This window comes from Phyllobates terribilis, unplaced genomic scaffold (genome assembly GCF_046119375.1).
Source record: "Phyllobates terribilis strain yellow unplaced genomic scaffold, ASM4611937v1 Scaffold_1__5_contigs__length_1240528914, whole genome shotgun sequence".
In the NCBI taxonomy this organism is placed as follows: Eukaryota; Metazoa; Chordata; class Amphibia; order Anura; family Dendrobatidae; genus Phyllobates; species Phyllobates terribilis.
This window is the reverse complement of record NW_027362761.1, coordinates 365920263-365943324: the sequence shown is the minus strand read 5'-3', so window position 1 is coordinate 365943324 and position 23062 is coordinate 365920263. Positions and strand designations below refer to the sequence as shown.

Here is a 23062-nt window from a genome sequence, read left to right as displayed (position 1 = left end):
TAGCAGAGATGATCAGAAAATTGCAGCTTCTAGTCTGCCAGACTATTGAAGCAAGTGAAAAGTAAAAAAAAAAAATGTTTTTCAAAATATTAAAAAAATAAAAAAATCTAAAAGTTTAAAAATCACTCCCCTTTCGCCCCATTCAAAATAAAACAATAAAAAAAATCAAATATACACATATTTGGTATCGCCATGTTCAGAATCGCCCGATCTATCAATATATAAAAAGAATTAATCCGATCAGTAAACAGCATAATGAAAAAAAAAATCAAAACGCCAGAATTATATTTTTTTTAGTCACCGCAACATTGCAATAAAATGCAATAGCGGGTGATCAAAACATTGTATCTACCCCAAAATGGTATCAATAAAAACGTCAGCTCGGTGCACAAAAAATAAGCCCTCACACAGCCCCAGATCCCAAAAAATGGAGACGCTACCGGTCTCGGAAAATGGTGACTTTTTTTTTAACAAACTTTGGATTTTTTTTCACCACTTAAATAAAAAGGAACCTATACATGTTTGGTATCTACGAGCTCAGAATAACCTGGAGAATAAGAATGGCAGATCAGTTTTAGCATTTAGTGAACGTGGAAAAAAAACAAAAACAAAAAACAACTGTGGAATTGCACTTGTTTGCAATTTCACCGCACTTGGAATTTTTTCCCCGTTTTCCAGTACACAATATGGTAAAACCAATCATGTCGTTCAAAAGTACAACTCGTCCCGCAAAAAACAAGCCCTCACATGGCCATATTAACCGAAATATAAAAAAGTTATGGCTCTGGGAAGAAGAGGAGCAAAAACGGAAAATGGCCTTGGGTGAATGGGTTAAAGAAGCACTCCTCCCATCAACGTTTTTGTCCTCTTAATATAATGCAGTCATCCTATTATATACCACTGTGTACATACAATTGCTCATTTTACCTTTCTACCCAGATAATTCTTTTCTTTTCTTTGCTCTATGTAGGAACAGGAAGTCTCTTTTCCCTGCATTTATCATTCCCCTCATGTACTCCTGACCCAGCTGCTCCCTCCTTCCATCTGCCAGGGACTTTTGCAGTGACTCATGACTCATAAAGGGAAAATTGACTTCCTGTTTCTACACAGAGCTTAGAAGGATTCAGCTAGTCAGTTTTAATCACGTGATGTCATAGACCTAATGGAAAACAGAATAATTAACTGAGTAGAAAGGCAAAATGAGCAATTGTAAGTGCACAGTGCTATATAATATGATGATTGCACTCGTATTAAGAGGATAAAAACTTTGATGGGAGGAAGAGGAGAGCTTCTTTAAGATTGGATATGATCTCATTCTTGGCTCATATACAGAAAAAATACAGCCATGGGAAAAGCACCCATTGCTTGCGAACATCATGCATATCATACAATTACTTTACCAAGATTACATCTACACCAGTGTTATGCAATATACAGTATGGTGGTAATACTATGTACAGATGGGGCAATTAATTATGGCAGTATTCACATGGGGTAATATTATGTACACTGATTTATTTTACTCACTTATAGAGCACCATTAATTCCACAGCACTTTACAGACATCATCACTGTCCCCATTGGGGCTCACAATCTACATTCCCTATCAGTATGTCTTTGGAGTGTGGGAGAAAACCCACACAAACACGGGGAGAACATACAAACTCCTTGCAGATGTTGTCCTTGGTGGGATTTGAACCCAGGACCCCACATGGGGCAGTATGTTATGTTGCAGAGTATGGCAGTATTTACATGGGGTAATTCTATGTACACATGGGGCAGTATCTTTTCAGTGTATGGCGGTATTTACATGGGGTAATGCTATGTACACATGGGGCAGTATATTATGTTGCAGTGTATGGCGGTATTTACATGGGGTAATGCTATGTATACATGGGGCAGTATGTTATGTTGCAGTGTATGGCGGTATTTACATGGGGTAATGCTATGTACACATGTTGCAGTATATTATGTTGCAGTGTATGGCGGTATTTACATGGGGTAATGCTATGTATACATGGGTATGTTATGTTGCAGTGTATGGCGGGATTTACATGCTGTAATGCTATGTACACATAGGGCAGTATGTTATGTTGCAGTGTATGGCGGTATTTACATGCTGTAATGCTATCTACACAAGGGGCAGTATATTATGTTGCAGTGTATGGCGGTATTTACATGGGGTAATGCTATGTATACATGGGGCAGTATGTTATGTTGCAGTGTATGGCGGTATTTACATGCTGTAATGCTATGTACACATGGGGCAGTATATTATGTTGCAGTGTATGGCGGTATGTACACGGGGTAATGCTATGTACACATGGGGCAGTATGTTATGTTGCAGTGTATGGCGGTATTTACATGGGGTAATGCTATGTATACATGGGGCAGTATGTTATGTTGCAGTGTATGGCGGTATTTACATGCTGTAATGCTATGTACACATGGGGCAGTATGTTATGTTGCAGTGTATGGCGGTATTTACATGCTGTAATGCTATCTACACATGGGGCAGTATATTATGTTGCAGTGTATGGCGGTATTTACATGCTGTAATGCTATGTATACATGGGGCAGTATGTTATGTTGCAGTGTATGGCTGTATTTACATGCTGTAATGCTATCTACACATGGGGCAGTATGTTATGTTGCAGTGTATGGCGATATTTACATGGGGTAATTCTGTGCACACATGGGGCAGTATACTACGTTGCAGTGTATGGCGGTATTTACATGGGGTAATGCTATGTACACATGGGGCAGTATGTTATGTTGCAGTGTATGGCGGTATTTACATGGGGTAATGCTATGTATACATGGGGCAGTATGTTATGTTGCAGTGTATGGCGGTATTTACATGCTGTAATGCTATGTACACATAGGGCAGTATGTTATGTTGCAGTGTATGGCGGTATTTACATGCTGTAATGCTATCTACACAAGGGGCAGTATATTATGTTGCAGTGTATGGCGGTATTTACATGGGGTAATGCTATGTATACATGGGGCAGTATGTTATGTTGCAGTGTATGGCGGTATTTACATGCTGTAATGCTATCTACACATGGGGCAGTATGTTATGTTGCAGTGTATGGCGGTATTTACATGCTGTAATGCTATCTACACATGGGGCAGTATGTTATGTTGCAGTGTATGGCGGTATTTACATGCTGTAATGCTATCTACACATGGGGCAGTATGTTATGTTGCAGTGTATGGCGGTATTTACATGCTGTAATGCTATGTACACATGGGGCAGTATATTATGTTGCAGTGCATGGCGGTATTTACATGCTGTAATGCTATCTACACATGGGGCAGTATGTTATGTTGCAGTGTATGGCGGTATTTACATGCTGTAATGCTATCTACACATGGGGCAGTATGTTATGTTGCAGTGTATGGCGGTATTTACATGGGGTAATGCTATGTACACATGGGGCAGTATATTATGTTGCAGTGTATGGCGGTAAGTACATAGGGTAATGCTATGTACACATGGGGCAGTATGTTATGTTGCAGTGTATGGCGGTATGTACATAGGGTAATGCTATGTACACATGGGGCAGTATGTTATGTTGCAGTGTATGGCGGTATTTACATGCTGTAATGCTATGTACACATGGGGCAGTATATTATGTTGCAGTGTATGGCGGTATTTACATGCTGTAATGCTATCTACACATGGGGCAGTATGTTATGTTGCAGTGTATGGCGGTATTTACATGCTGTAATGCTATCTACACATGGGGCAGTATGTTATGTTGCAGTGTATGGCGGTATTTACATGCTGTAATGCTATGTACACATGGGGCAGTATATTATGTTGCAGTGTATGGCGGTATTTACATGCTGTAATGCTATCTACACATGGGGCAGTATGTTATGTTGCAGTGTATGGCGGTATTTACATGCTGTAATGCTATGTACACATGGGGCAGTATATTATGTTGCAGTGTATGGCGGTAAGTACATAGGGTAATGCTATGTACACATGGGGCAGTATGTTATGTTGCAGTGTATGGCGGTATTTACATGCTGTAATGCTATGTACACATGGGGCAGTATATTATGTTGCAGTGTATGGCGGTATTTACATGCTGTAATGCTATCTACACATGGGGCAGTATGTTATGTTGCAGTGTATGGCGGTATTTACATGCTGTAATGCTATCTACACATGGGGCAGTATGTTATGTTGCAGTGTATGGCGGTATTTACATGCTGTAATGCTATGTACACATGGGGCAGTATATTATGTTGCAGTGTATGGCGGTAAGTACATAGGGTAATGCTATGTACACATGGGGCAGTATGTTATGTTGCAGTGTATGGCGGTAAGTACATAGGGTAATGCTATGTACACATGGGGCAGTATGTTATGTTGCAGTGTATGGCAGTAAGTACATAGGGTAATGCTATGTACACATGGGGCAGTATATTATGTTGCAGTGCATGGCGGTATTTACATGCTGTAATGCTATGTACACATGGGGCAGTATATTATGTTGCAGTGTATGGCGGTAAGTACATAGGGTAATGCTATGTACACATGGGGCAGTATGTTATGTTGCAGTGTATGGCGGTATGTACATAGGGTAGTGTTTGCTGGCAGCAGCATTGTATAGCCTTGGTAGTTAGGCTGACCCATGGCCCTCGTTATCTGGGTACATAGTGTATGATATCGGTATAATGATATAACACATACATTCCCTAATCTGATGCAGAAAAACATCCACTATAAAGACAGCACGTAATAAATGTGGTACACGGCCCATTCCCATTATTTTCCCGAGCCCGGTATCTCTATATGGACGAGATGCTGCGCACTGAGAGCAATCACGACCTCAGGAGGCAGTGACCCGAGCGGAGATGACCAGCAGCCATCACATCGCTGCACTGGCCCTTTAACGCCGCCGTACGCTTCCTGCCGCGCATGCGCCCTTAGGTTCTGCGCTTGTCATCATGGCGGCGCGGGGCCATGTGCAGGACCCTAACGACAGGCGGCTGAGACCGATTTACGGTGAGTGTCCGGGGTTGGTGAGGCGGGGTGCCGGACGGTAACATAATGTGAGGCAAAAATACACGTCTGGCTGGTGACAGAAGCGGAGGAGAACCCTGAGCCCTTGTGGGAGCTGGGCCTGGCACGGGGATGAATGGCTGCTAGGACGGCGGAGAGCGCTCCGGTAACCGGGGCCGGGCGGTGTAGTGACGTCACTGCCGTGTAGCCCCCAGCTGTGCACTGTGTATATACCGTGTGTATATACTGTGTAATATTCCCTGGCTTCGCTCTGTGCTGTGGCCCCTACACAGGAAGGTGCAGGGTGTGGTAAAGCTGGTTTAGAGGCCCAGGTATGTGTATTTGGGGGGCACAAGCCCTGGCTCTCGTACACCAGCTGTAGGGGGCCACAGTGATGCCCAGTGTGGTGCCAGGTGCCACATATGCCTAGGACTGGGTGATACACTGCCCGCCTCAGAGCCCATTATATCACTGGTCTCACACTGGTAGACTACAGGTACATGTTGGTGCTTTTAGTAGGATTGCACAGACCCCGGCAGTATGATGAGACCCCTCAGCGCTGCGGCCTCTAAACGCCTGTCCACAACCCGTGTCAGTGGGGTCTGTAGTTTAAGGGGATCTTACTTTTTTTTTTTTTTTTCCCCGTTTGAAAAATGCAGAGTGCTGGTAGAAAAGTCACTACATAATTTCCACACATTATTTTTTTGGTTTAATAATTGTATCCAGAAATCATAAAAATAAATGTTCAAACTGTCATTCCCTCCTAAATGTGTATGTAAACACAGCTTTTGCAAAAAACTGTCCAATTTGGATCCGGATCACACTTACAAGCACAAGAATAAGGGTCTGTGAACATCTTGGACGGCTCTCGGATGGCATCGTTGTGCGGTCTGTTTTTTACTGGCTGCTGGAAGAAGCTTGAGAAACCCTCATCAGTCCTTATTTCTTTATTTTTTATTTACGGAAGTAAAAAAATGATAACTCTGATGGTAAAAACTGATACTCTGACCAAATACTGCTGAAAATCTGATCCAGAATACTGTTGAAAATCAGCCTGTTTTTTGTATATGAGGAAAAAACATTAGCCATCTTATTGAGGCTTCTAAGTGGTTGGTCACTACGTCTGATAGGCTGGGGTGCTGGGTGTCGGACCCCGCCAACCAGCTGTTATTGGTGTTGGGGGCCGCTGGCTGGAAGTACTTACGGAGCTGCTCCATCTACTTGTAGTGGCCGTCGCAGGGTACTGCACATCCGTGTCCTATTGATTTGAATAGGAGGCGGATGTGCAGTACCAAGCCCGGCCACTACAAGTAGACGGAGCAGCTCAGCAAGTGTGTATTACCGGCCAGCGGCCATCACCTATAAAAGCTGGTCGGCGGGGTCCGACACCCCTGCGTATCAGAGTTTGATGACCGTCCTAAGGATAGGTCATCAATGTAAGAGTAGTGGACAACCTCTTTATATAACTCTTACTAACATCACAAATTAAAGATGAAAAGGAGTTTATAAAAGGTGCTACAAAATGTAGATAATTCCTTGTTCTCGATTGCCTTCTTACTCATGTAGCATTTTTCTGTTTCCCTATTTGACACCGTTTGATATAATTTACTGTCGGCCTGTGCGGCTGCGTTATTTAAAGCTGGTGTCATTGCGTTGGGGGATTTGCCAACTGAAGTCAACATTTGTTACTAGCATGTTCTATATTGAGAACAACAAGGCTCATCCTCTGTCACAGAACAGGTGTTGCTGTACAGTCACATATGGCAAGTGTTCAGCTCTCCATACATAGTGTCTGCTGAGCAGACAGGCGGCCACATTGCTCCTCTTCCACTTGTTTATCTAACACTAATGCTGCACGTTACAATGATCATTGTCCATTTCCACAAGCAGATTGTGTAAAATTCAATGTTTGGTCACCTATTAGGGATGTCCCTTGTCTTGTTTACATCCCCTAATGGAGTAACGGCCACTGACTACTTTTAGGTTCCCAGTAACGATAGTTCATGTGATCAGTGAGCATTTTCTTGCCAGTCGTTCAGTCTTCTCTCGACTATTTGCATCACATGATTGTCATACGTACTCTCTAGTTTGCAGTTGAATTTGATCAATTATCTGCTTGTGTACATGGGCCTTGAAAAGATTTTCTTTCTTGCAAAAAAAATATACATTTTAAAATAATGAAAAGTCTTACTGGCAAACCTAAGTGTTATCACTCTATCTTTTGCTGCTCCTATTGTCTCAGGTAACATGTTCTTCAGTCATCTGACCACCATAGTTCTGTGATTGGTTGCAGCGATCAAGGGACTAGAACAGGTGATCATCAGATGCTGACCTGTGTTCTGGCTCTTCCTCCATCGTTCAGCCTTGTGAGATAACTCTTCCAACCGCTCTTCTACCTCTCTTCTATTCCCTTCTCGCCGATGGTCTCCAGTCTTTTACTGACAGGTCACTCAGTTATCTGCCTCCCCTGCCTGAGATTCATTGCCCACCGGGAGTCTCCTCGCAGGTTATGGAACATGCGCAGTAAGATTCTGATGACGTTGCAAAAGCCAGACTATGGATATACACATGCGCCATCCCCATTGAGGAGATAACGCCAAACAATGACTGTGGATGGTCAAAATCTCGAACAGAGGAGGCAGATGACTGAGACAAGAGTGACCTGTCTACAGGCAGGCAGGGAATAGCAGCAAGGCAGGAGGGCTCTAAGAGCAGTGCTCGCCCTACGCGCCTTTGACTGTAAGGACACGTGAGTGGAATGACAGGGTGTGGGGGTTGAGCAGCAAATGGGAGATACTTTGGACACGCTGTGGTCCTGTTGCCCCAGAAGTGAAGATCTATGTAGGCAAGTATGATAATGGGAATTAAGTCACGTTCACCTGTTCAGTATTTGTAACTCAAAACCAGGAATGGAACAGTCAGAGGAAAAGTCTAATAGAAACACGTCACCAATTCTGTATTTATCACCCACTCCTGGTTTTGGCTTACAGATACTGATGTAAAATACTGACAAAATATTGACCCTCTGCATGTGGCCTAATTCCCATTATCATACAAGTTAAATGCTGGATTTCTCTAAAACTTCCAAATGAAATTCTACAAACAAGGTAAACATTTAATAAGCATTAAAGGGCCTTCATACACATGGCATTAACCCTCCGTCACATACAATATCGGTTCTAACGAGTTCACATACAATGTGACTGTCAGGCGCAGGCTAGAAAAATACCTATAATATCTAATGTTTGCAATTTCAGTGCTCTAAAAGTGATCAGTGACCTTCATAGGGATGTAATAAAAGAGACTACACATAATCAGGTGCAAAAAAAAAAAACATTTACTTGACATAAAACTAATAACTCTGAAATGCAAACATTTCAAAACTCCCGCCAAATAGTCCCCAGTTCGACTCTGTCAAAAAACTCTACAAAGAAAATTTATGGAAACAAACTTAATTTTAAGGTACCTTAAGTACTATTAAACACATATTCAATCAGAATTAGATCCTGAAGTTTCCCCAGAAAAATTACACTTGCAGAGCAAAGAGCAAGAATTACACATCATTTTTGCATGTGTCAGGCAGATTGCATTATGACATTTGTGACATTCATAATTAGAAAGCCTTCTGATTCCGCTTTCCGTGGTGCAGGTGGTGCATCTCCTTCTTTTGGGAGGTGGTGCAGGTGGTGAATTTTCACTATCATCTTCTGGGCGGAATCTTTTGAGCTGAACTTGAAGGCGAGAGGGGATACCGATTGTTTTCATACTTCTCCTGCGTAGCTCTCCAAGCACTAGTTCATGGGCCAATTTTTTCAGATAGAATCGTCTACGGAGTGGTTCAAGCTTGTTTTCAAGGTAAATGACTTGGTAATTTATACCACCCAAATTCAACATAGCAAAAAATATGACCATTGGCCAGCGTTTGGTGTTTCTGCTGACGTTGAAAGTTGAGCACATCTGATCAGCTGTATCAACACCCCCCTTTGGTTGCATTATAAAATGTAATTATCTCCGTTTTTTTTTGTGCCTCAGTCCCAGGATTGATGGCATCATCATCATGAAGTGTTGATAGAAGAAGTACAATTTTTTTTTTGCTTGTGGTACATAGGAAACCAAAACCTTTCCATTATGGAATGCAAACATACTGCTGTACTGTTGTCTCCCTTTCACACTTACAAACTGTATAGGCAATTCTTTTTTATTTTTTCTTACAGTACCGACATATGAAAGCTTCTGCATTTTCAGATAATCAATCAGATCACAGTTTGAAAACCAATTGTCAGCTGTTATATTGCGACCCGATCCAAATAAGGGCTCAGCCAGTCTTTTTACAACATCACTGGGTTTGTTGCTGACACAGTAAGGACCTTCTGGTTGTTTTCCTGCATAAACTTCCAGGTTGTAAGTGTAGGTCTTACTGGCATCAACAAGGGCATACATTTTTATTCCATATTTGTTAGGCTTTGATGGAATATATTGACGAAAGGCACATCTACCACGAAAACCAGGGAGCATTTCGTCAATAGTGAGATTCTCCCCAGGGCAATAGCTTTTTTTACAGTTTTCAACAAATTTTTGGAATATATCACGAATTGGAGCAAGTCGGTCATGTGTTTTACGTTCGGTTCGGGTAGTTCTGTCGTCAAACCGAAGGCAGCGAATTAGAAGCTTGAATCTGTTTATGGACATAACAAGGCCAAATTTTTCAACTCCACCCCCCCATCTTTACTCCAAAGTTCCTCCAAACTTTGTCTATTTGCCCTATAAGCTCCTGCAAGGTATAATAATCCAAAAAAAGCACGCAGTTCTATTTCATCTGTGGCCTTGATGGTTCTGTTGCAGATGAACTTGTCCTTTATAATGTCTATATATTGGTTGGTATATATGACAATAGAGTCCAGAATGTCATCTGTGAATAAACTATTCCAGCATTCAACTGCAGTTTTTGCATTACTTGCAGTTCCTATAACTGCAGGAAGGTGAGTAATAATGTTTTGAGGTTCCCTACGTTTTTTTCTGGAGTGGCTTCTTGTTCCATTGTTTTTTTTTTATCTTTTCCCATATAATAAGATTCTACATCTTCATCCTCATCACTGTCACCATCTTGCTCTGTTTCAGAATCCACTTCACATATTTCCACCTCATCATGAGAATCAATCTCACTTTCCTCTCCTAAATCCTCATTCAGTGTGGGGTCTGCATCATCTAACAGCATGTTTGTTACTTCCTCAACATCAAGGTTTTTTGATAAATTGTACATTTTCCTCTCCATTTCAGCAGATAATCTGAAGCAAGAGAAGGAATATGTGTTAGGGAACTACTGTATATGCCTGAGCAGCACACTTTATTTTTTAATCTGCCTTATTTCTATGAAATATCCTCACACTTTGTGCTATACATTCATAAAACAAGCTAAATAAACAATTGTGATGAATAAAAACATAAAATACCAACCTTATTGAGTGTGACGTGTTCACATACAATGAGCCTGAGAGATTAGCGCAGTTATATCTGTCCTCCTGAAGCTCTGCAATCCAACTGTGGTATGAGGTTTCACAGAGCTGCAAGAGACAGGAGACTACCTGGAGGGAGGGGATTTCCTCACAATCTGGTGAGGAAGGAGAAATGAAAGTAAAAGAGATGTGCCTGTCAGGCCTATTGTATGTGACGGAGGGTTAAAGGTGTAAGTGGCTGATGATCGGTTCCCTTTAATGGTCGTTTTGTTCTCAGTGAGAAGCCTCCACTAGAGGAGTCTGACAGTGGCTCTCCCAGAACACAGGAACATTCGGCAGAGCTAGTGCTCCCTGAGTATGGAGGAGACAGGAGAGAGCTGTCAGATGAACAATTGACCGACAGCGATCTATTATGGGGGGGGGGGGGGGGGGCTTTACACCGGCTTCACACGTGTTTCACAGTCTTGTTACAGACCGTGATGTACATACTGGACCTGGGCCTCCTGATCAGAATTCAACAGCGGCCTCATAGCCATTTGATTCTGTTGAATTCGAGGTCGTCGTCCTGCGGCCGGTCTGTACTCAGACTGTGAAACACAGATGTGTGAAGCCTGCCTATACAGAGATGACAGTCAGGCAGTGATTATGACCACTATGTTGACTCTTATGGTCTGGATGAGCGGAGACTGCAGTGAATATAAGTTATACTGAATCTTTTCCCATAAACCATCCTCTCCTGAGCATTGTCCAAGCTGACAGGTCCCCTCCTCTGACAGTGGTCACTTTTATTTGGATTATACAGATATACAGGGTGGCCCAAAAGTAGGTGGACAGAAAGTGTAATAAGGTTATGAAGGGGGAGATTTATCAATCATGGTGTAAAGTGAAACTGGCTCAGTTGCCCTTAGCAACCAATCAGATTCCACTTCTCATTCCTCACATACTCTTTGGAAAATGAAAGGTGGAATCTGATTGGTTGCTAAGGGCGACTGATCTAGTTTTCACAGATAGATCTCCCCCAAATCTGTTTTCTTTTCAGATAACACAAAATGGCAAATCATTTAAATACAGATCAAAGAAAATGGATTTTAACAGAGTTTGGAAATCAAAAAATGCTGAAACCGTTAGAGCAAATTGGGTTGAAACATTTGGTACTCAAGCTCCAGAGACAAACCATTTACTTCATTCGTGACAAATTCAATGCCACTGGCTCAATCCTTAATGCTCCAAAAACTGGTCGACCCAAAACAGTCTGTACAGAAGATAATAAACAACTTGTTGCTGAAACATTTGTTCAGAGTCCAAAAAAGTCCACCAGAAGAGCCTCTTTGGAATTGGGAATTTCACGAGCTTCTATCATGCGAATCCTGAAATCTATTGGGTGGAAAGCTTATCGTCCATGTCTAATTCATGGTTTATTGGAGGGTGATCCAGACAGGCGGCTGCAATTTAGTGTTTGATAAATCTCCCCCTTCATAACCTTATTACACTTTCTGTCCACTTACTTTTGGACCACCCTGTATTTAGAGGTATGAAAAATGCAGCCTGAGGCTATGTTCCCATGTTGAGCTTTTGGAGTGGTTTTTGATATTTCAGGTTTTCTGCAACCATTAAGTAAGATGGGCTACTTGCATTTTTTTTTTTTGAAAATACAATGTAAAAAAACTCATCAAAAATTCATCGTGGGAACATAGCCTTAAGTAGATACAGGTGCATCTCACCTCTTGACATCTGTCAAGTCAGCAGTCTTCCCCATGATTGTGGACCCTACTGAAACAGACTAGGCTGTGTTCTCACGATGCGTTTTTTAAGCGTTTCCGCAGCGGCAAAAATGCTGCAGAAACGCTTAAAAAACGCATGGTAGAAGGCCTGCCATGTTCCCCAATGATAATCCGCATGTGCTGTGCAAATGCTGCGGAAATTTCCGCTGCGGATTATCATTGGGGGAAAAAAACGCAGCACTATCAATTATTTTGCGGAAGTGCTGCGTTTTCGCCGCCATTGACTTGAATTGGAACGCATGGATTACGCATCACTGTATATGTAGTTGCGCATTCCATGCGTTCTAATGTGCGGATGGTACCCAGGTCTAGAGAAGAGGAGACTCTCCCCCGGACCCGGGTACCATAGAAAACTGAAGAATAAAATAAAAAATAAATATATACTTACCTTCTGGCCGCCCCCGCTGCACTCCTCCTCTCATGCCGACAGCTCGCGATGGAATGAAGGTCCTGCGCTGACGTCATAGTCATGTGATGGGTCATGCGACGCTGACGTCGGCAGGTCCTTCAGTGTACCGCTGCCGGCAGCTGGGACAGTGAAGCAAGACAGCGGGGGCCATCAGAGGGTAAGTATAGATTTATTTTTTTATTTTTTGACATTCTCTCGGGTCACACTATATAAATCCATGCTGTTTGCATGGATTTATATAGTGTGACCAAGTTGTCAAGCACTTTCCCAGTGATACTAAAATCGCTTGGGAAGCGCTTGTCAACCCACATGCGGAAATTCATGTGAAGAACACTTCACATCCGCATGTCCCTGGCAGGAAAACGCATGTACAATCCGCATGAACAATCCGCATGTGTTTTTTTTTCCTGCCAGGAAGATGCAGAAACGCTCAGGAAAAAATCCGGAGCATTTCTGCATCGTGGGCACATAGCCTTAGGGCCCTTTTTAAACGTGTAGGAAGCTCTTTGCAGATGTTTTTTGTTTATTACTCTAATTTACTGAGATAATGACTTTTGTGTTTTCATTGGCTGTATGACCTAATCATCAACATTAACAGAAATAAACACTTGAAATAGATCACTCTGTCTGTAATGAGTTTATATTATATATGAGTTTCACTTTTTGTATTGAAGAACTGAAATTAACTTTTTGATGATATTCTAGTTTAGTGAGATACACCTGTAAATACTATACTATATCATCTTAGAAATGTATCTTGAGGGGAAACACTTCCCTGTTGATGTCACTTCATCATTAGATATAAAGCTGCAGTTAGTGTGTTCCTATGAAGTGGTAGCGCCCCCATATGTGCCCACCCTTCTCTCTCTGCTGTTAGTTGCTCATGGCTCAGTGCCACGGGTGGTTGTGTGAAGTAGGCGCAGTTCTTGGCTGATCGATGGCTAGGAGCCAGCAATGTTCCCAGCTTCATAGCTCACATTACTCATGGTAACTGGCTTGTACATTTTAATGAAGGATGAACTGGGGGAATCAAGCAGTGATGAATATCTCATGAGATTCCTCTGAAGGAATTTCTGCCCCTGAGGTCTGCTATTCTTTGATTTTGGCCCACTGAGAAATTTACTAACCAAAATGTGCCTGACCTCTGCTTCAGTTGCACCAAAACACTGATATACATGCTTTGCAGCAGCTTTTTAATGTGTGCTAGGCTGCGTTCACACATCCGTATGATGCGTCCTAGTATTGTCCTTTTTTTTTTTTTTTCGAACACCCCAGTGACCCATAGTTTCAATGCGTCGTACACCCATTAGTTTTACATTTATGATTCTGGTCCGTGCGAATCAGAGCATGTCCTATTCTTATCACTTTTGCGGATCTGGTTCTGTCATAACTGTCTATGGGAATCCAAAAAAACTGATGAACTGGGAAGAAAGACTTTGTACATCAGAGTTCCTTTCTAGTTTCATCCATTAAGAGTCAACATGCTTCAGTGAAGGTAAAAAAAACCCCAAAAAACGGAGGCAACTAAGATGGCTCCTGAGAGAGAAAAATCAGTCCATTCGTCTCGAATGGGAACACAGACACTGTATGAATGGAGTGGCCAGGTTGTGACAGTCGCATGGCTTACCTATGGTACGTGTGTTGCAACAGAAAATCCCAAACATTTGCGACTCTGTGTCGCAGATTGCAATGTGAGACCATAGGAAATCAGTAGATGCAGCGTCACACCAAGACTGGCCTATTCGATTCACAAGCACCGATCAAATGTGTACAAATCGTTCTGCGCTGGTTTACTGGCCTGCTTACACAATACTGATGATAACGTAGGGTTAGTATGATCGTTCTGTCCCTATATACCATGTTATCAGCTGTGCTTCCACCTTTTATTCAAATCAGTAGTTGGGAACAAGCGGTTTCCATTGTACGAACATCTTTTTTTAACAACCTTTTTAGTTTTAGAAGACTTTAAACGTGTCGGGGACATGTGAGTGCTTGTGATCGGCAGCGGTCTGCGTGATGAGAATTGGTAAAACAAGTGTCAGTCGCTCATCCGCTTGTTTCCGCAGATTGATGACTGTCTTAATAGAAACTCTGGATCCCCATCTAGTAACTTTTTTTTTTCTAAAGTGCAGTTACACTATGAGATTGGTATCTTTTTGCTGCATTTTTGCACTTATTCATTGCTTTCTATGGGTGAAAGAATTGACATGCTGCAGTTTTCAAAAAGAGCAGTGTTTTCCAGGGGGCGGAGGTGTAATTTTTTTTTTTTTTGCTGTTCTGCATCATTACTCTGAGCCACACTCTCCTGGTAAAGACCATAAAATTAGCAGTATATAAAAAGGCCCATACGTCTGGAATTGTATTGAGGATTTAAAAAAGGGGGAAAATCAATACATAGGGGAACAGTGGAGATAAAATAGCTTGTTTTTACCCTGGTGATAAAGTCTGCTGGGTCTGGCCTCATTCTTAGTATGGTGACTGTCCTTTTTTGTCCCCTACATTCCCTGCCTTGTTACTACAGTCTCAGCTATTCTGGTACTGATATATACTATTTTAGTCTCCGTTTCCCATTGCTGTGCGATCAGGTTATGTCCACTATTCTTACTAGGTGAAAATATTACTCACTATAAATGTGACCTAAGGCTATGTTCACACACGTGTTTTTTTTTTTTTCTGCTAACTTTTCTCTGGCAGGCAAACAGCTGCGTAAAAAACATGCCTATTTGCTGTGTATTTGTTTTTTGCTGCATATTTTTGACCACTCCTTACTTACTATGGGTAAAAAAAACGCAGCAAATACGCAGGTGCGTTTTCTGCTGCAGAAACGCTGAAGAAGTGACATGCTCTATTTTCCAAATACACAAGCAAGGCAGAAAATAAGCCGGGAACAGAGAATTCTGGATTCTCATACACTTTGCTGGTACTGCCAGATGCAGCTGAAAATGTGCAGCAAAACACAACGTGTGTGAATATAGCCTAAATGTTTTATAAATGCCGGCTCTGAAAAGAGACATTTTACCATGAGATTGTCAGATATATAGTGAATAGTCTTACATCTAGTGGCACATACATCAAATGTATATCCCAAGTGTAGTGTGTACAATGATTAATTTTAGCTTTTTTTTTTATTAAATTTTTTTACCCCCCTATTTATTATGCTTGCTTTATATAGTGCCATCACATTACACAAAGCGTTAGACTTACTGGATCCAGTAAGCCAAAAAACGGACCTTTACTAATGAAAGAAAAACAGATGGCTGACTAACGGATCCTTTTTCTACTGACTTCAATGTTGAAAAAAAACTGATCCGTCAGAGATCAGTTATTTAAAAACGGACTAAAAAGTTGTGTCTGCACAATGGATTGCTGCTGGAGCCGTTCTCACTGATTACTATTGGACATGTGAACATAGCCATAATAATCACTGTCCCCATTGGAGCTGACAATCTACATTCCTTATCAGTATGTCTTTGGAGTGTGGGAGGAAGCCAGAGTACTCATAAGTAACCCAGCTTGAGTGACATGTTTGCGTTCCCACACCCGCATGTTTCGCAGCTGTTAGACGTGTATGGCAGGCGTGGATTGCTTGACATACAAGGCAATCTCCGCATGTTTTGTGACTGTCTAAAATCCGTGAAACATGTAGGCATGGGGACTCGAACATGTCACCTGAGCACCCGTGATACTCCATGCACACCTGAGCACCCTAGGCAAAGTCTAGTAGCGAGCAGTTGCACTCATCACTTGGTGCTAACCACTGAGCCACTGTGCTGCTCCACTTGCTTTTGTCATGTACCAGTAATATTGATGAGCGAATGTGCTTGGATAACATCTGAGAATCTTTGGGCATACTCTGGTAATATGTTCGAGTCCCTGCAGCGACATGTTTTGCTTCTGTTAGACAGCTATGAAACATGCAGCCGCAGAGACTCTAACATATTATCTGAGCATGCCCAAGATACAATGATAACACCCGAGCTCGTTCGCTCTGTCATTCTTTTGTAACTACGTCTGTGCACTTGGCCTAGAGTATACGTTGGGAGCTTTTCGTAGACTGTAATGTTCTTATTGGAGACCAAAAGTGTGTTCTTCCGTCCTCCATCTGGCAGGTATGCGTCTGCAGTCCATTTGTTTTACTGTACAGAAAGGTGCATTGCAGCAGACGGCTTTCCTACAAAGAGGGACACTGCAGAGAAACATACCGAATCCTGTAGCCACTGTCAGACGCGTATGTCCGGAGTCAATGCATCGGACAGTGGGCACACATGCAGTGTACCTAGCCTAACAGCTACCATATTATGTATGGTAAGAATAATTGTGCATTTTTTCTTTGTAGCCTAGTGCATGTTATGTAAAAGCCTAGGAAAGCAATAGTAGGTGTCAAAGTCTTAATCCATTTATCTAATTAACAGCTTTTGGAATAATTATGTTTAAGCACATAAAATCTTCAACACTAGTCAGCTGTCAAGTAGGTTAGGATAACGCTCACTGCTCCACGGGTATTACTGCAGATTAGTGGGCTGGGCTCATTAGACGCACTGATAGATTGTGTAAGAATGAAGACCTAAAAAGCTGCTTCAGTTTTGTAACTGATGTTAAACTATGGAAAGCAAGAAATGTGCAGAGTTTAACTCTAAAATGCAGCGTTTCAGAGAAAGCTGTTTTAAGTTGGAGCTGGGCATAGGAAGAAGTGTCTTTGTGGTGGCTCTCCCCAGCTTCTTCCTGACGTGCTATGTAGGTATAGGGAGAGACCTGTCAATCAATGGATGCCTAGACATCCAGCCACGGTGTTCTGTGCAGAGCGAGCTGTCTGTGTCGGGTCGTGTTTACAGCCGCCACTCGCAATGCCGAGAGTGATGACTGAAAGCCGACAGCTCCCAGGTTAAATACTGCTCATTTTGTCCTGGTAGCCACGCTTTAAATAAGGCAGCCAGATAGCATTGTAACACTATTAAAGGGGCTAGCCACAACTTTTAATTGATGGCCTACCTTTGTGAGTTGCTGCTGCTGGCTACCACAGGTCCACCCTATATTTAAATGAATGCATAACGGGTGGATCTACAGTACCCGGCTGCCGCCACTGTAGTTTTGACGGAGGTGATATGTTCTGGCAGCATCCCAGAACTTCTGTAACAGCTGATCAGTGGAGGTGCTGGGTGTCACACCCCCACTGATCAAATGTTGATGGCCTATCCTGAGGATGGGCTATCAATAATAAAAGTAGTGGCCAACCTCTCTAACTTGCAGATTAACCTCATTTCTGCAAATTAATAACTTTACGGCGCTATCTGGCGTCTGCACTGAAAGTGCGGCTACCAGGAGAAAATTAACTTTATTGCTACTGGGAACCGCCCGATTGTGAGTGGCGGCGGCTGTAAGTATGCCCTGGCACGTTTACAGCTTAGTCTGCACAGATTGGCTGCAGCGTTGGCTGTCAGTCAGTGCCAGGGCGTGCTTACAGGCGCTGCCCTTCTATTACTTAAAGGGACTCTGTCAGCACGGAATGACTGTTCAAACTAAGTCCCGCCTCTGTGCGCTTTATGGCGTGACCAAACATTTAAGTACACCTTCCCACCTGCTTCTTTTCTCTCTATCTCCACCTCCCTCTTTTTTTTAATTGACAGCTCTGGCTTCATAGAGCCAGAGAAGAGCAGAGATGGATGGGAAGGTGTATATAAATGATTGGCCCCCTCTGTGAATCAACAAGCACCTCTACTTGGTTTGAACAGTCATTCTGTGCTGACAGTCCCTTCAAAGCCTGCTTTTCCCAGGAAAAGTAAAGTTCATTTTCTCCCTGTAGCCACACTTTGAATGCAGTGGCCAAACATCGTTGTAATGCTATTAACCTGTAGACCAACCCCATATCTGCAGGTTAATAGCGTCTGGGGACTTGACAGGTTCATCATAAAGTGAACCTTTCACGTGAAAAAAACACAACCTGTTAATATTGGTGTGAACCTGCACTTAAAGCCTCTCTACTGGGAAGAAATTAACTTTGTTCCCCCGGCAGCGTTCAGCTATAGGAGTGGGGCCAGCTGTGTATAGAGGGCGGCAGCTGTAACCGCGCACCCTGCACTGAGTATAGAGGGCGGCAGCTGTAACCGCGCACCCTGCACTGAGTATAGAGGGCGGCAGCTGTAACCGCGCACCCTGCACTGAGTATAGAGGGCGGCAGCTGTAACCGCGCACCCTGCACTGAGTATAGAGGGCGGCAGCTGTAACCGCGCACCCTGCACTGACTGACAGCTGACCCTGATGATGAGCTGGCTGTTAGTCAGTGCAGTGGGCACGATTACAGCTGCTCCCCTCTATACACAGAGTAGTGACAGCGCTGGCCCCACTCCTATAGCTGAACGCTGCCGGGGTAACGGCTCCAAGTGCGGGTGCCGGGCAGATTCACAATTCTATGTATCTGCAGGTTAATAGCGTTTTTTCACGTGACAGGTTCCTTTTAAGCTCAAAGCATGGCTCCTCTTAGTGCACGGGTCTTCCTACTGAGAAACTCCTTTTTGAACACATAGTATGTAGATGCATGCCCGCCAAACAGAAGCAAAAAAGACACACTTTTGAGCTTAGATTGGTAAATGGGAGTTTATGATAACAAAATATATTCAACAAGGAAAAACTCCCAGCATATTCTGTCCGCTAAGTGTGCGAACTACCTATTGCTACTCTAGACCTCCTGTGGTAATGTGTGCAAAACTGCAGGTTCACTTTAAGATCGTATCCATATGGGGCCATGCTGCAGAGTACAGTATTGAGTTCCAAATAATTAACCATATGTGTGCTGACATAACCTCTGTTTACAGTACTTTAATATTAAAGGGGTACTTTGGCGCCGCTCACTTCCTTAGTGCAGAGAGCAATGCTGCTGATCTGCATCCCCACATACCAGCTGGGATGTGTTCGCTAACAGAAATCTGGTACCTATGGTTCTGTATGAAATCTTTGCTGTGTTTTACAACAGCAGCGTTGTAGAAATCTCCTCTATGTGCCGAGAATATCTGCAGCATGAGCTGACTTCTGTGCATATGTTACCATCAATTTCACTCTTTGCAATGTAAGAGATGAAAAGTGCAGCTTAAAGCCACGGCCCCACTATCAGTATTTGATCAGTATTTTTTTCTCAGGAGTGGGAGCCAAAACCAGGTGAGGAACAATCAGAGAAAGGGTATGTGCACACGATGCAGAAATGAAGCAGAAAATTTCTGCATCATTTCTGCATCTCCCTGGCAGAAAAAACGCATGCAGATTGTACATGCGTTTTTCCTGCAGAATACATGCGGATCTACATGCAGATTCACATGCGTTTCCGCATGCAGATTGACAAGCGCTTTCCAGGCGATTTTAGCATCACCTGGAAAGTGCTTGACAACTAGGTCACACTATATAAATCCATGCAACCGGCATGGATTTATATAGTGTGACCCGAGAGAGTGTATATACTTACCTCCGATGGCCCGCGCTGTCCTGCTTTACAAAGTTCCCAGCTGCCGGCAACTTTGAATTGAAAGACCTGCCGACGTCAGCGTCACGTGACCCGTCACATGACTCTGACGTCACCGCAGGTCCTACAACTCACTGCAAGTGCCGGGAACCAAGCGGGAGCGCTGCGCGGGCCGACAGATGGTAAGAATACATTTATTTTTTATTTTATTTTTTAATGGTACCTGGGTGTGGAGGAGACTCTCCTCTCCTCCACACTCGGGTACCATCCACACATTAGAACGCACCAATTACGCAAGTACAAATGCTGTCTTGCGGAATTGGCGCATTCTAATGCAAGTCAATGGCGGCGAAATCGCCGCGTTTCCGCAAAATTAATTGACATGCTGCGGATTTTTGACCGCAGCGTTCACGCTGCGGAAAAATCCGCATCATGGGCACAGCACATGCGGATTTCCATTGGGGAACATTGCTTTCCTTCTACCATGCGTTTTTCATGCGTTTCCGCGGCGTTTACGCAACTGCAAAAACGCCGCGGAAACGCATGAAATACGCATCGTGTGAACTCAGCCGGGTATAATAATAACAAGTCACCAATTCTGCATTTATCACCCACTCCTGGTTTTGACTCCCACTCCTGAGAAAAAATACTGACCAAATACTGATAGTGGGGCTGTGGTCTAACAGCACAACTTTCCCAGTGGTAATGATGCTGCATTTTCGCTGCAGGAGTTACACAGCAAAAAGTACCCTGTGGGAGCCTACTCGTTCTCATTTACGACTTACATATTGACTTATGCAGGAGTGGTCAGTTGTAGTTTTTAAAGGGAATCTGTCACCTTCTGGCACTTATCTGACCTCTAATATGGGCATACAGGTGATAGAAATGTAGATCTATACCTACCTGTCTGTATGCCTCATATTAGAGGTCTTGTTGCTGTGAAATGTCTTTTTATGCCTACAAGTTTCTGTGTTCCAGTCCTGGAGACTGGAAGAAATCCCACCTGCTGTGTGAATTACAATGCTTCCCCCCCCTCCCCTTGCCTGCATGTCACAGTGCCTGGATTTGGCTGCTGCAACTGCTCATCACAGGGCACTGTGACGTGCAGGGGAGGGGGGAAACATTACAATTACCACAGGGGGCAAGGATTTCTTCCAGGCCTGGGACTGGAACACATCAGAAACTTGTATGAATAAAAAAGACGTTTCACAGCAACCAGACCTCTAATATGAGGCATACAGACAGGTAGGTATAGATTTAAATTTGTCACCTGTATGCCCATATTAGATAGGTCAGGTAAGTGCCAAGGGTGACAGATTCCCTTTAACAAATTTTATTTGCGAGAAGATAGATGTTTTCTGTCTTATGTATAAAGTCTATAAATTTGAGAGATATGTAATATATAGATTCTGTATATCCTGAGAAATGAAGTGTTAAAGTTGTTGTTTTTTTTACTGCCAACTAACATTACCCATATATCTTGTTGAGATAATAAAATGAGATGTCCTAAAGCTGTGCCTAGTATGTGTCTGATGTGCGAATGTCAAGTAGCGGCTTTCCATTGCATTCTTAAAGCAATCCTTTATTTCTATGTGCAGCCGTTAACAATAAGCTGGCTATGTGAAATTATTTCTAATGATAGTGGAAAGCCACTCTGATGTTTATGAAGCCGCTGTATCTCAGGAGCATGTCATCTGCTGTTTTGGACCCCAGCCTTAAAGGCTATGTGCACACATTGAGTATTTTGTGTGCAGAAATCTCTGCACCATTTCTGCATCTCTTGACGGGATAACTCGGCTTCAAAAAAATGTTCCTTTTCCTGCGTTTTTTTCAGTGCATTCAATGGGTGAAAAGCGCAGGAAAAACGCACAGAGAATTGACATAATGTAGATTATTTTCTGCACCAAATTTGCAAGTCAGAAATACTCAACGTGTGCATGGAGACTTGAGGGTTCTCATTTAGTTTGCTGGCATCAGGTTTTGCTAGCAAGTCTGCATGGCAAAAACGAACCAAATCTGCAACGTGTGCACACAGCCAAAGGGTTGGTCGAAACATGTCTCCAGCAGCACATGGCTCTCCAGTCACCTTAAAGGGAGGGGCTGTAGCTGGTGCTCTCATTATGTATGCCTATCTCTGGCCTCTGACAGGTCCCTGTGCTTTGTAATCTGCCTACTATTTTACATACAGCCTGTGAAATGTACATGCCCCAAAATGGCCGCCGTCAGCGCATACGCAGTAGCATCTTTTAGTTGCCAAGAGATGCTACTGCGCATGCACGGCGCCATATTGCTGCACTCATATTCTTTTTCCAAAAGCAAAATGGCGCCCGCAGTAGCATCTCTCGGCCCGAAAAGTTGCCAATCCCTTAAATTAGGTGTCTTTTTGGGCAACATGTTAATGAGGTGAAAAGTGAGAGCGTCAATGGTTCCAGTCTGTCATTAACTTGAATTGCTGGCATGTCATGCTACATTTTCCCGGCAGTGGTTCTTCACCAGTCCTGTTTTATAGTAAATACTTAGAATTTCCATGAAATGGCAATTCTGGAGCATCTTTTCTTCCTTATTTTATGAATTGATCCTGGTGTTGTGAATAAGTAATGTGCTACTAGGGCGATCCTCAGCTACGGCGTGCCGGATGTACAGATGGAGAGCGCTTCAGCACCAGGAACTTATAAAGCTGGACGTTGTGATTGTCAGCAGCTTGAGGAGGGTCCTAGCGGTAGTGCCTTCTGCCATCAGCTGTCCTCCTCTACAATAATTTCTAAGGCTTCCTGTAAAATAAATCTTTAATACTCTACAGTGAATGAATAAAGCTGCTTTTATATTATAGATTACCTGGACAATGGGAACAACAAGATGGCAATCCAGCAGGCTGAAAAGCTGCTTAAGAAACATAAGGACCTGCACTGCGCCAAGGTAGGAGCACTTTATTTAATCTCCACTGTAACT

At 43.0% G+C, this 23062-nt stretch overlaps 1 protein-coding gene across 1 annotated transcript in view; it reads left to right on the top strand.

Moving 5' to 3' along the window:
• The first annotated feature begins 4914 nt into the window (after positions 1-4914).
• Positions 4915-23062, top strand: part of NAA25 (N-alpha-acetyltransferase 25, NatB auxiliary subunit) — a 71937-nt gene continuing 53789 nt past the window's right edge. Inside the window, exons 1-2 of the mRNA XM_073676349.1 lie at positions 4915-5026; positions 22944-23029. Of these exons, the coding sequence (XP_073532450.1) occupies positions 4969-5026; positions 22944-23029 (144 nt within the window). The 5' untranslated portion in view covers positions 4915-4968. The remainder of the gene's footprint in view (positions 5027-22943; positions 23030-23062) is intronic.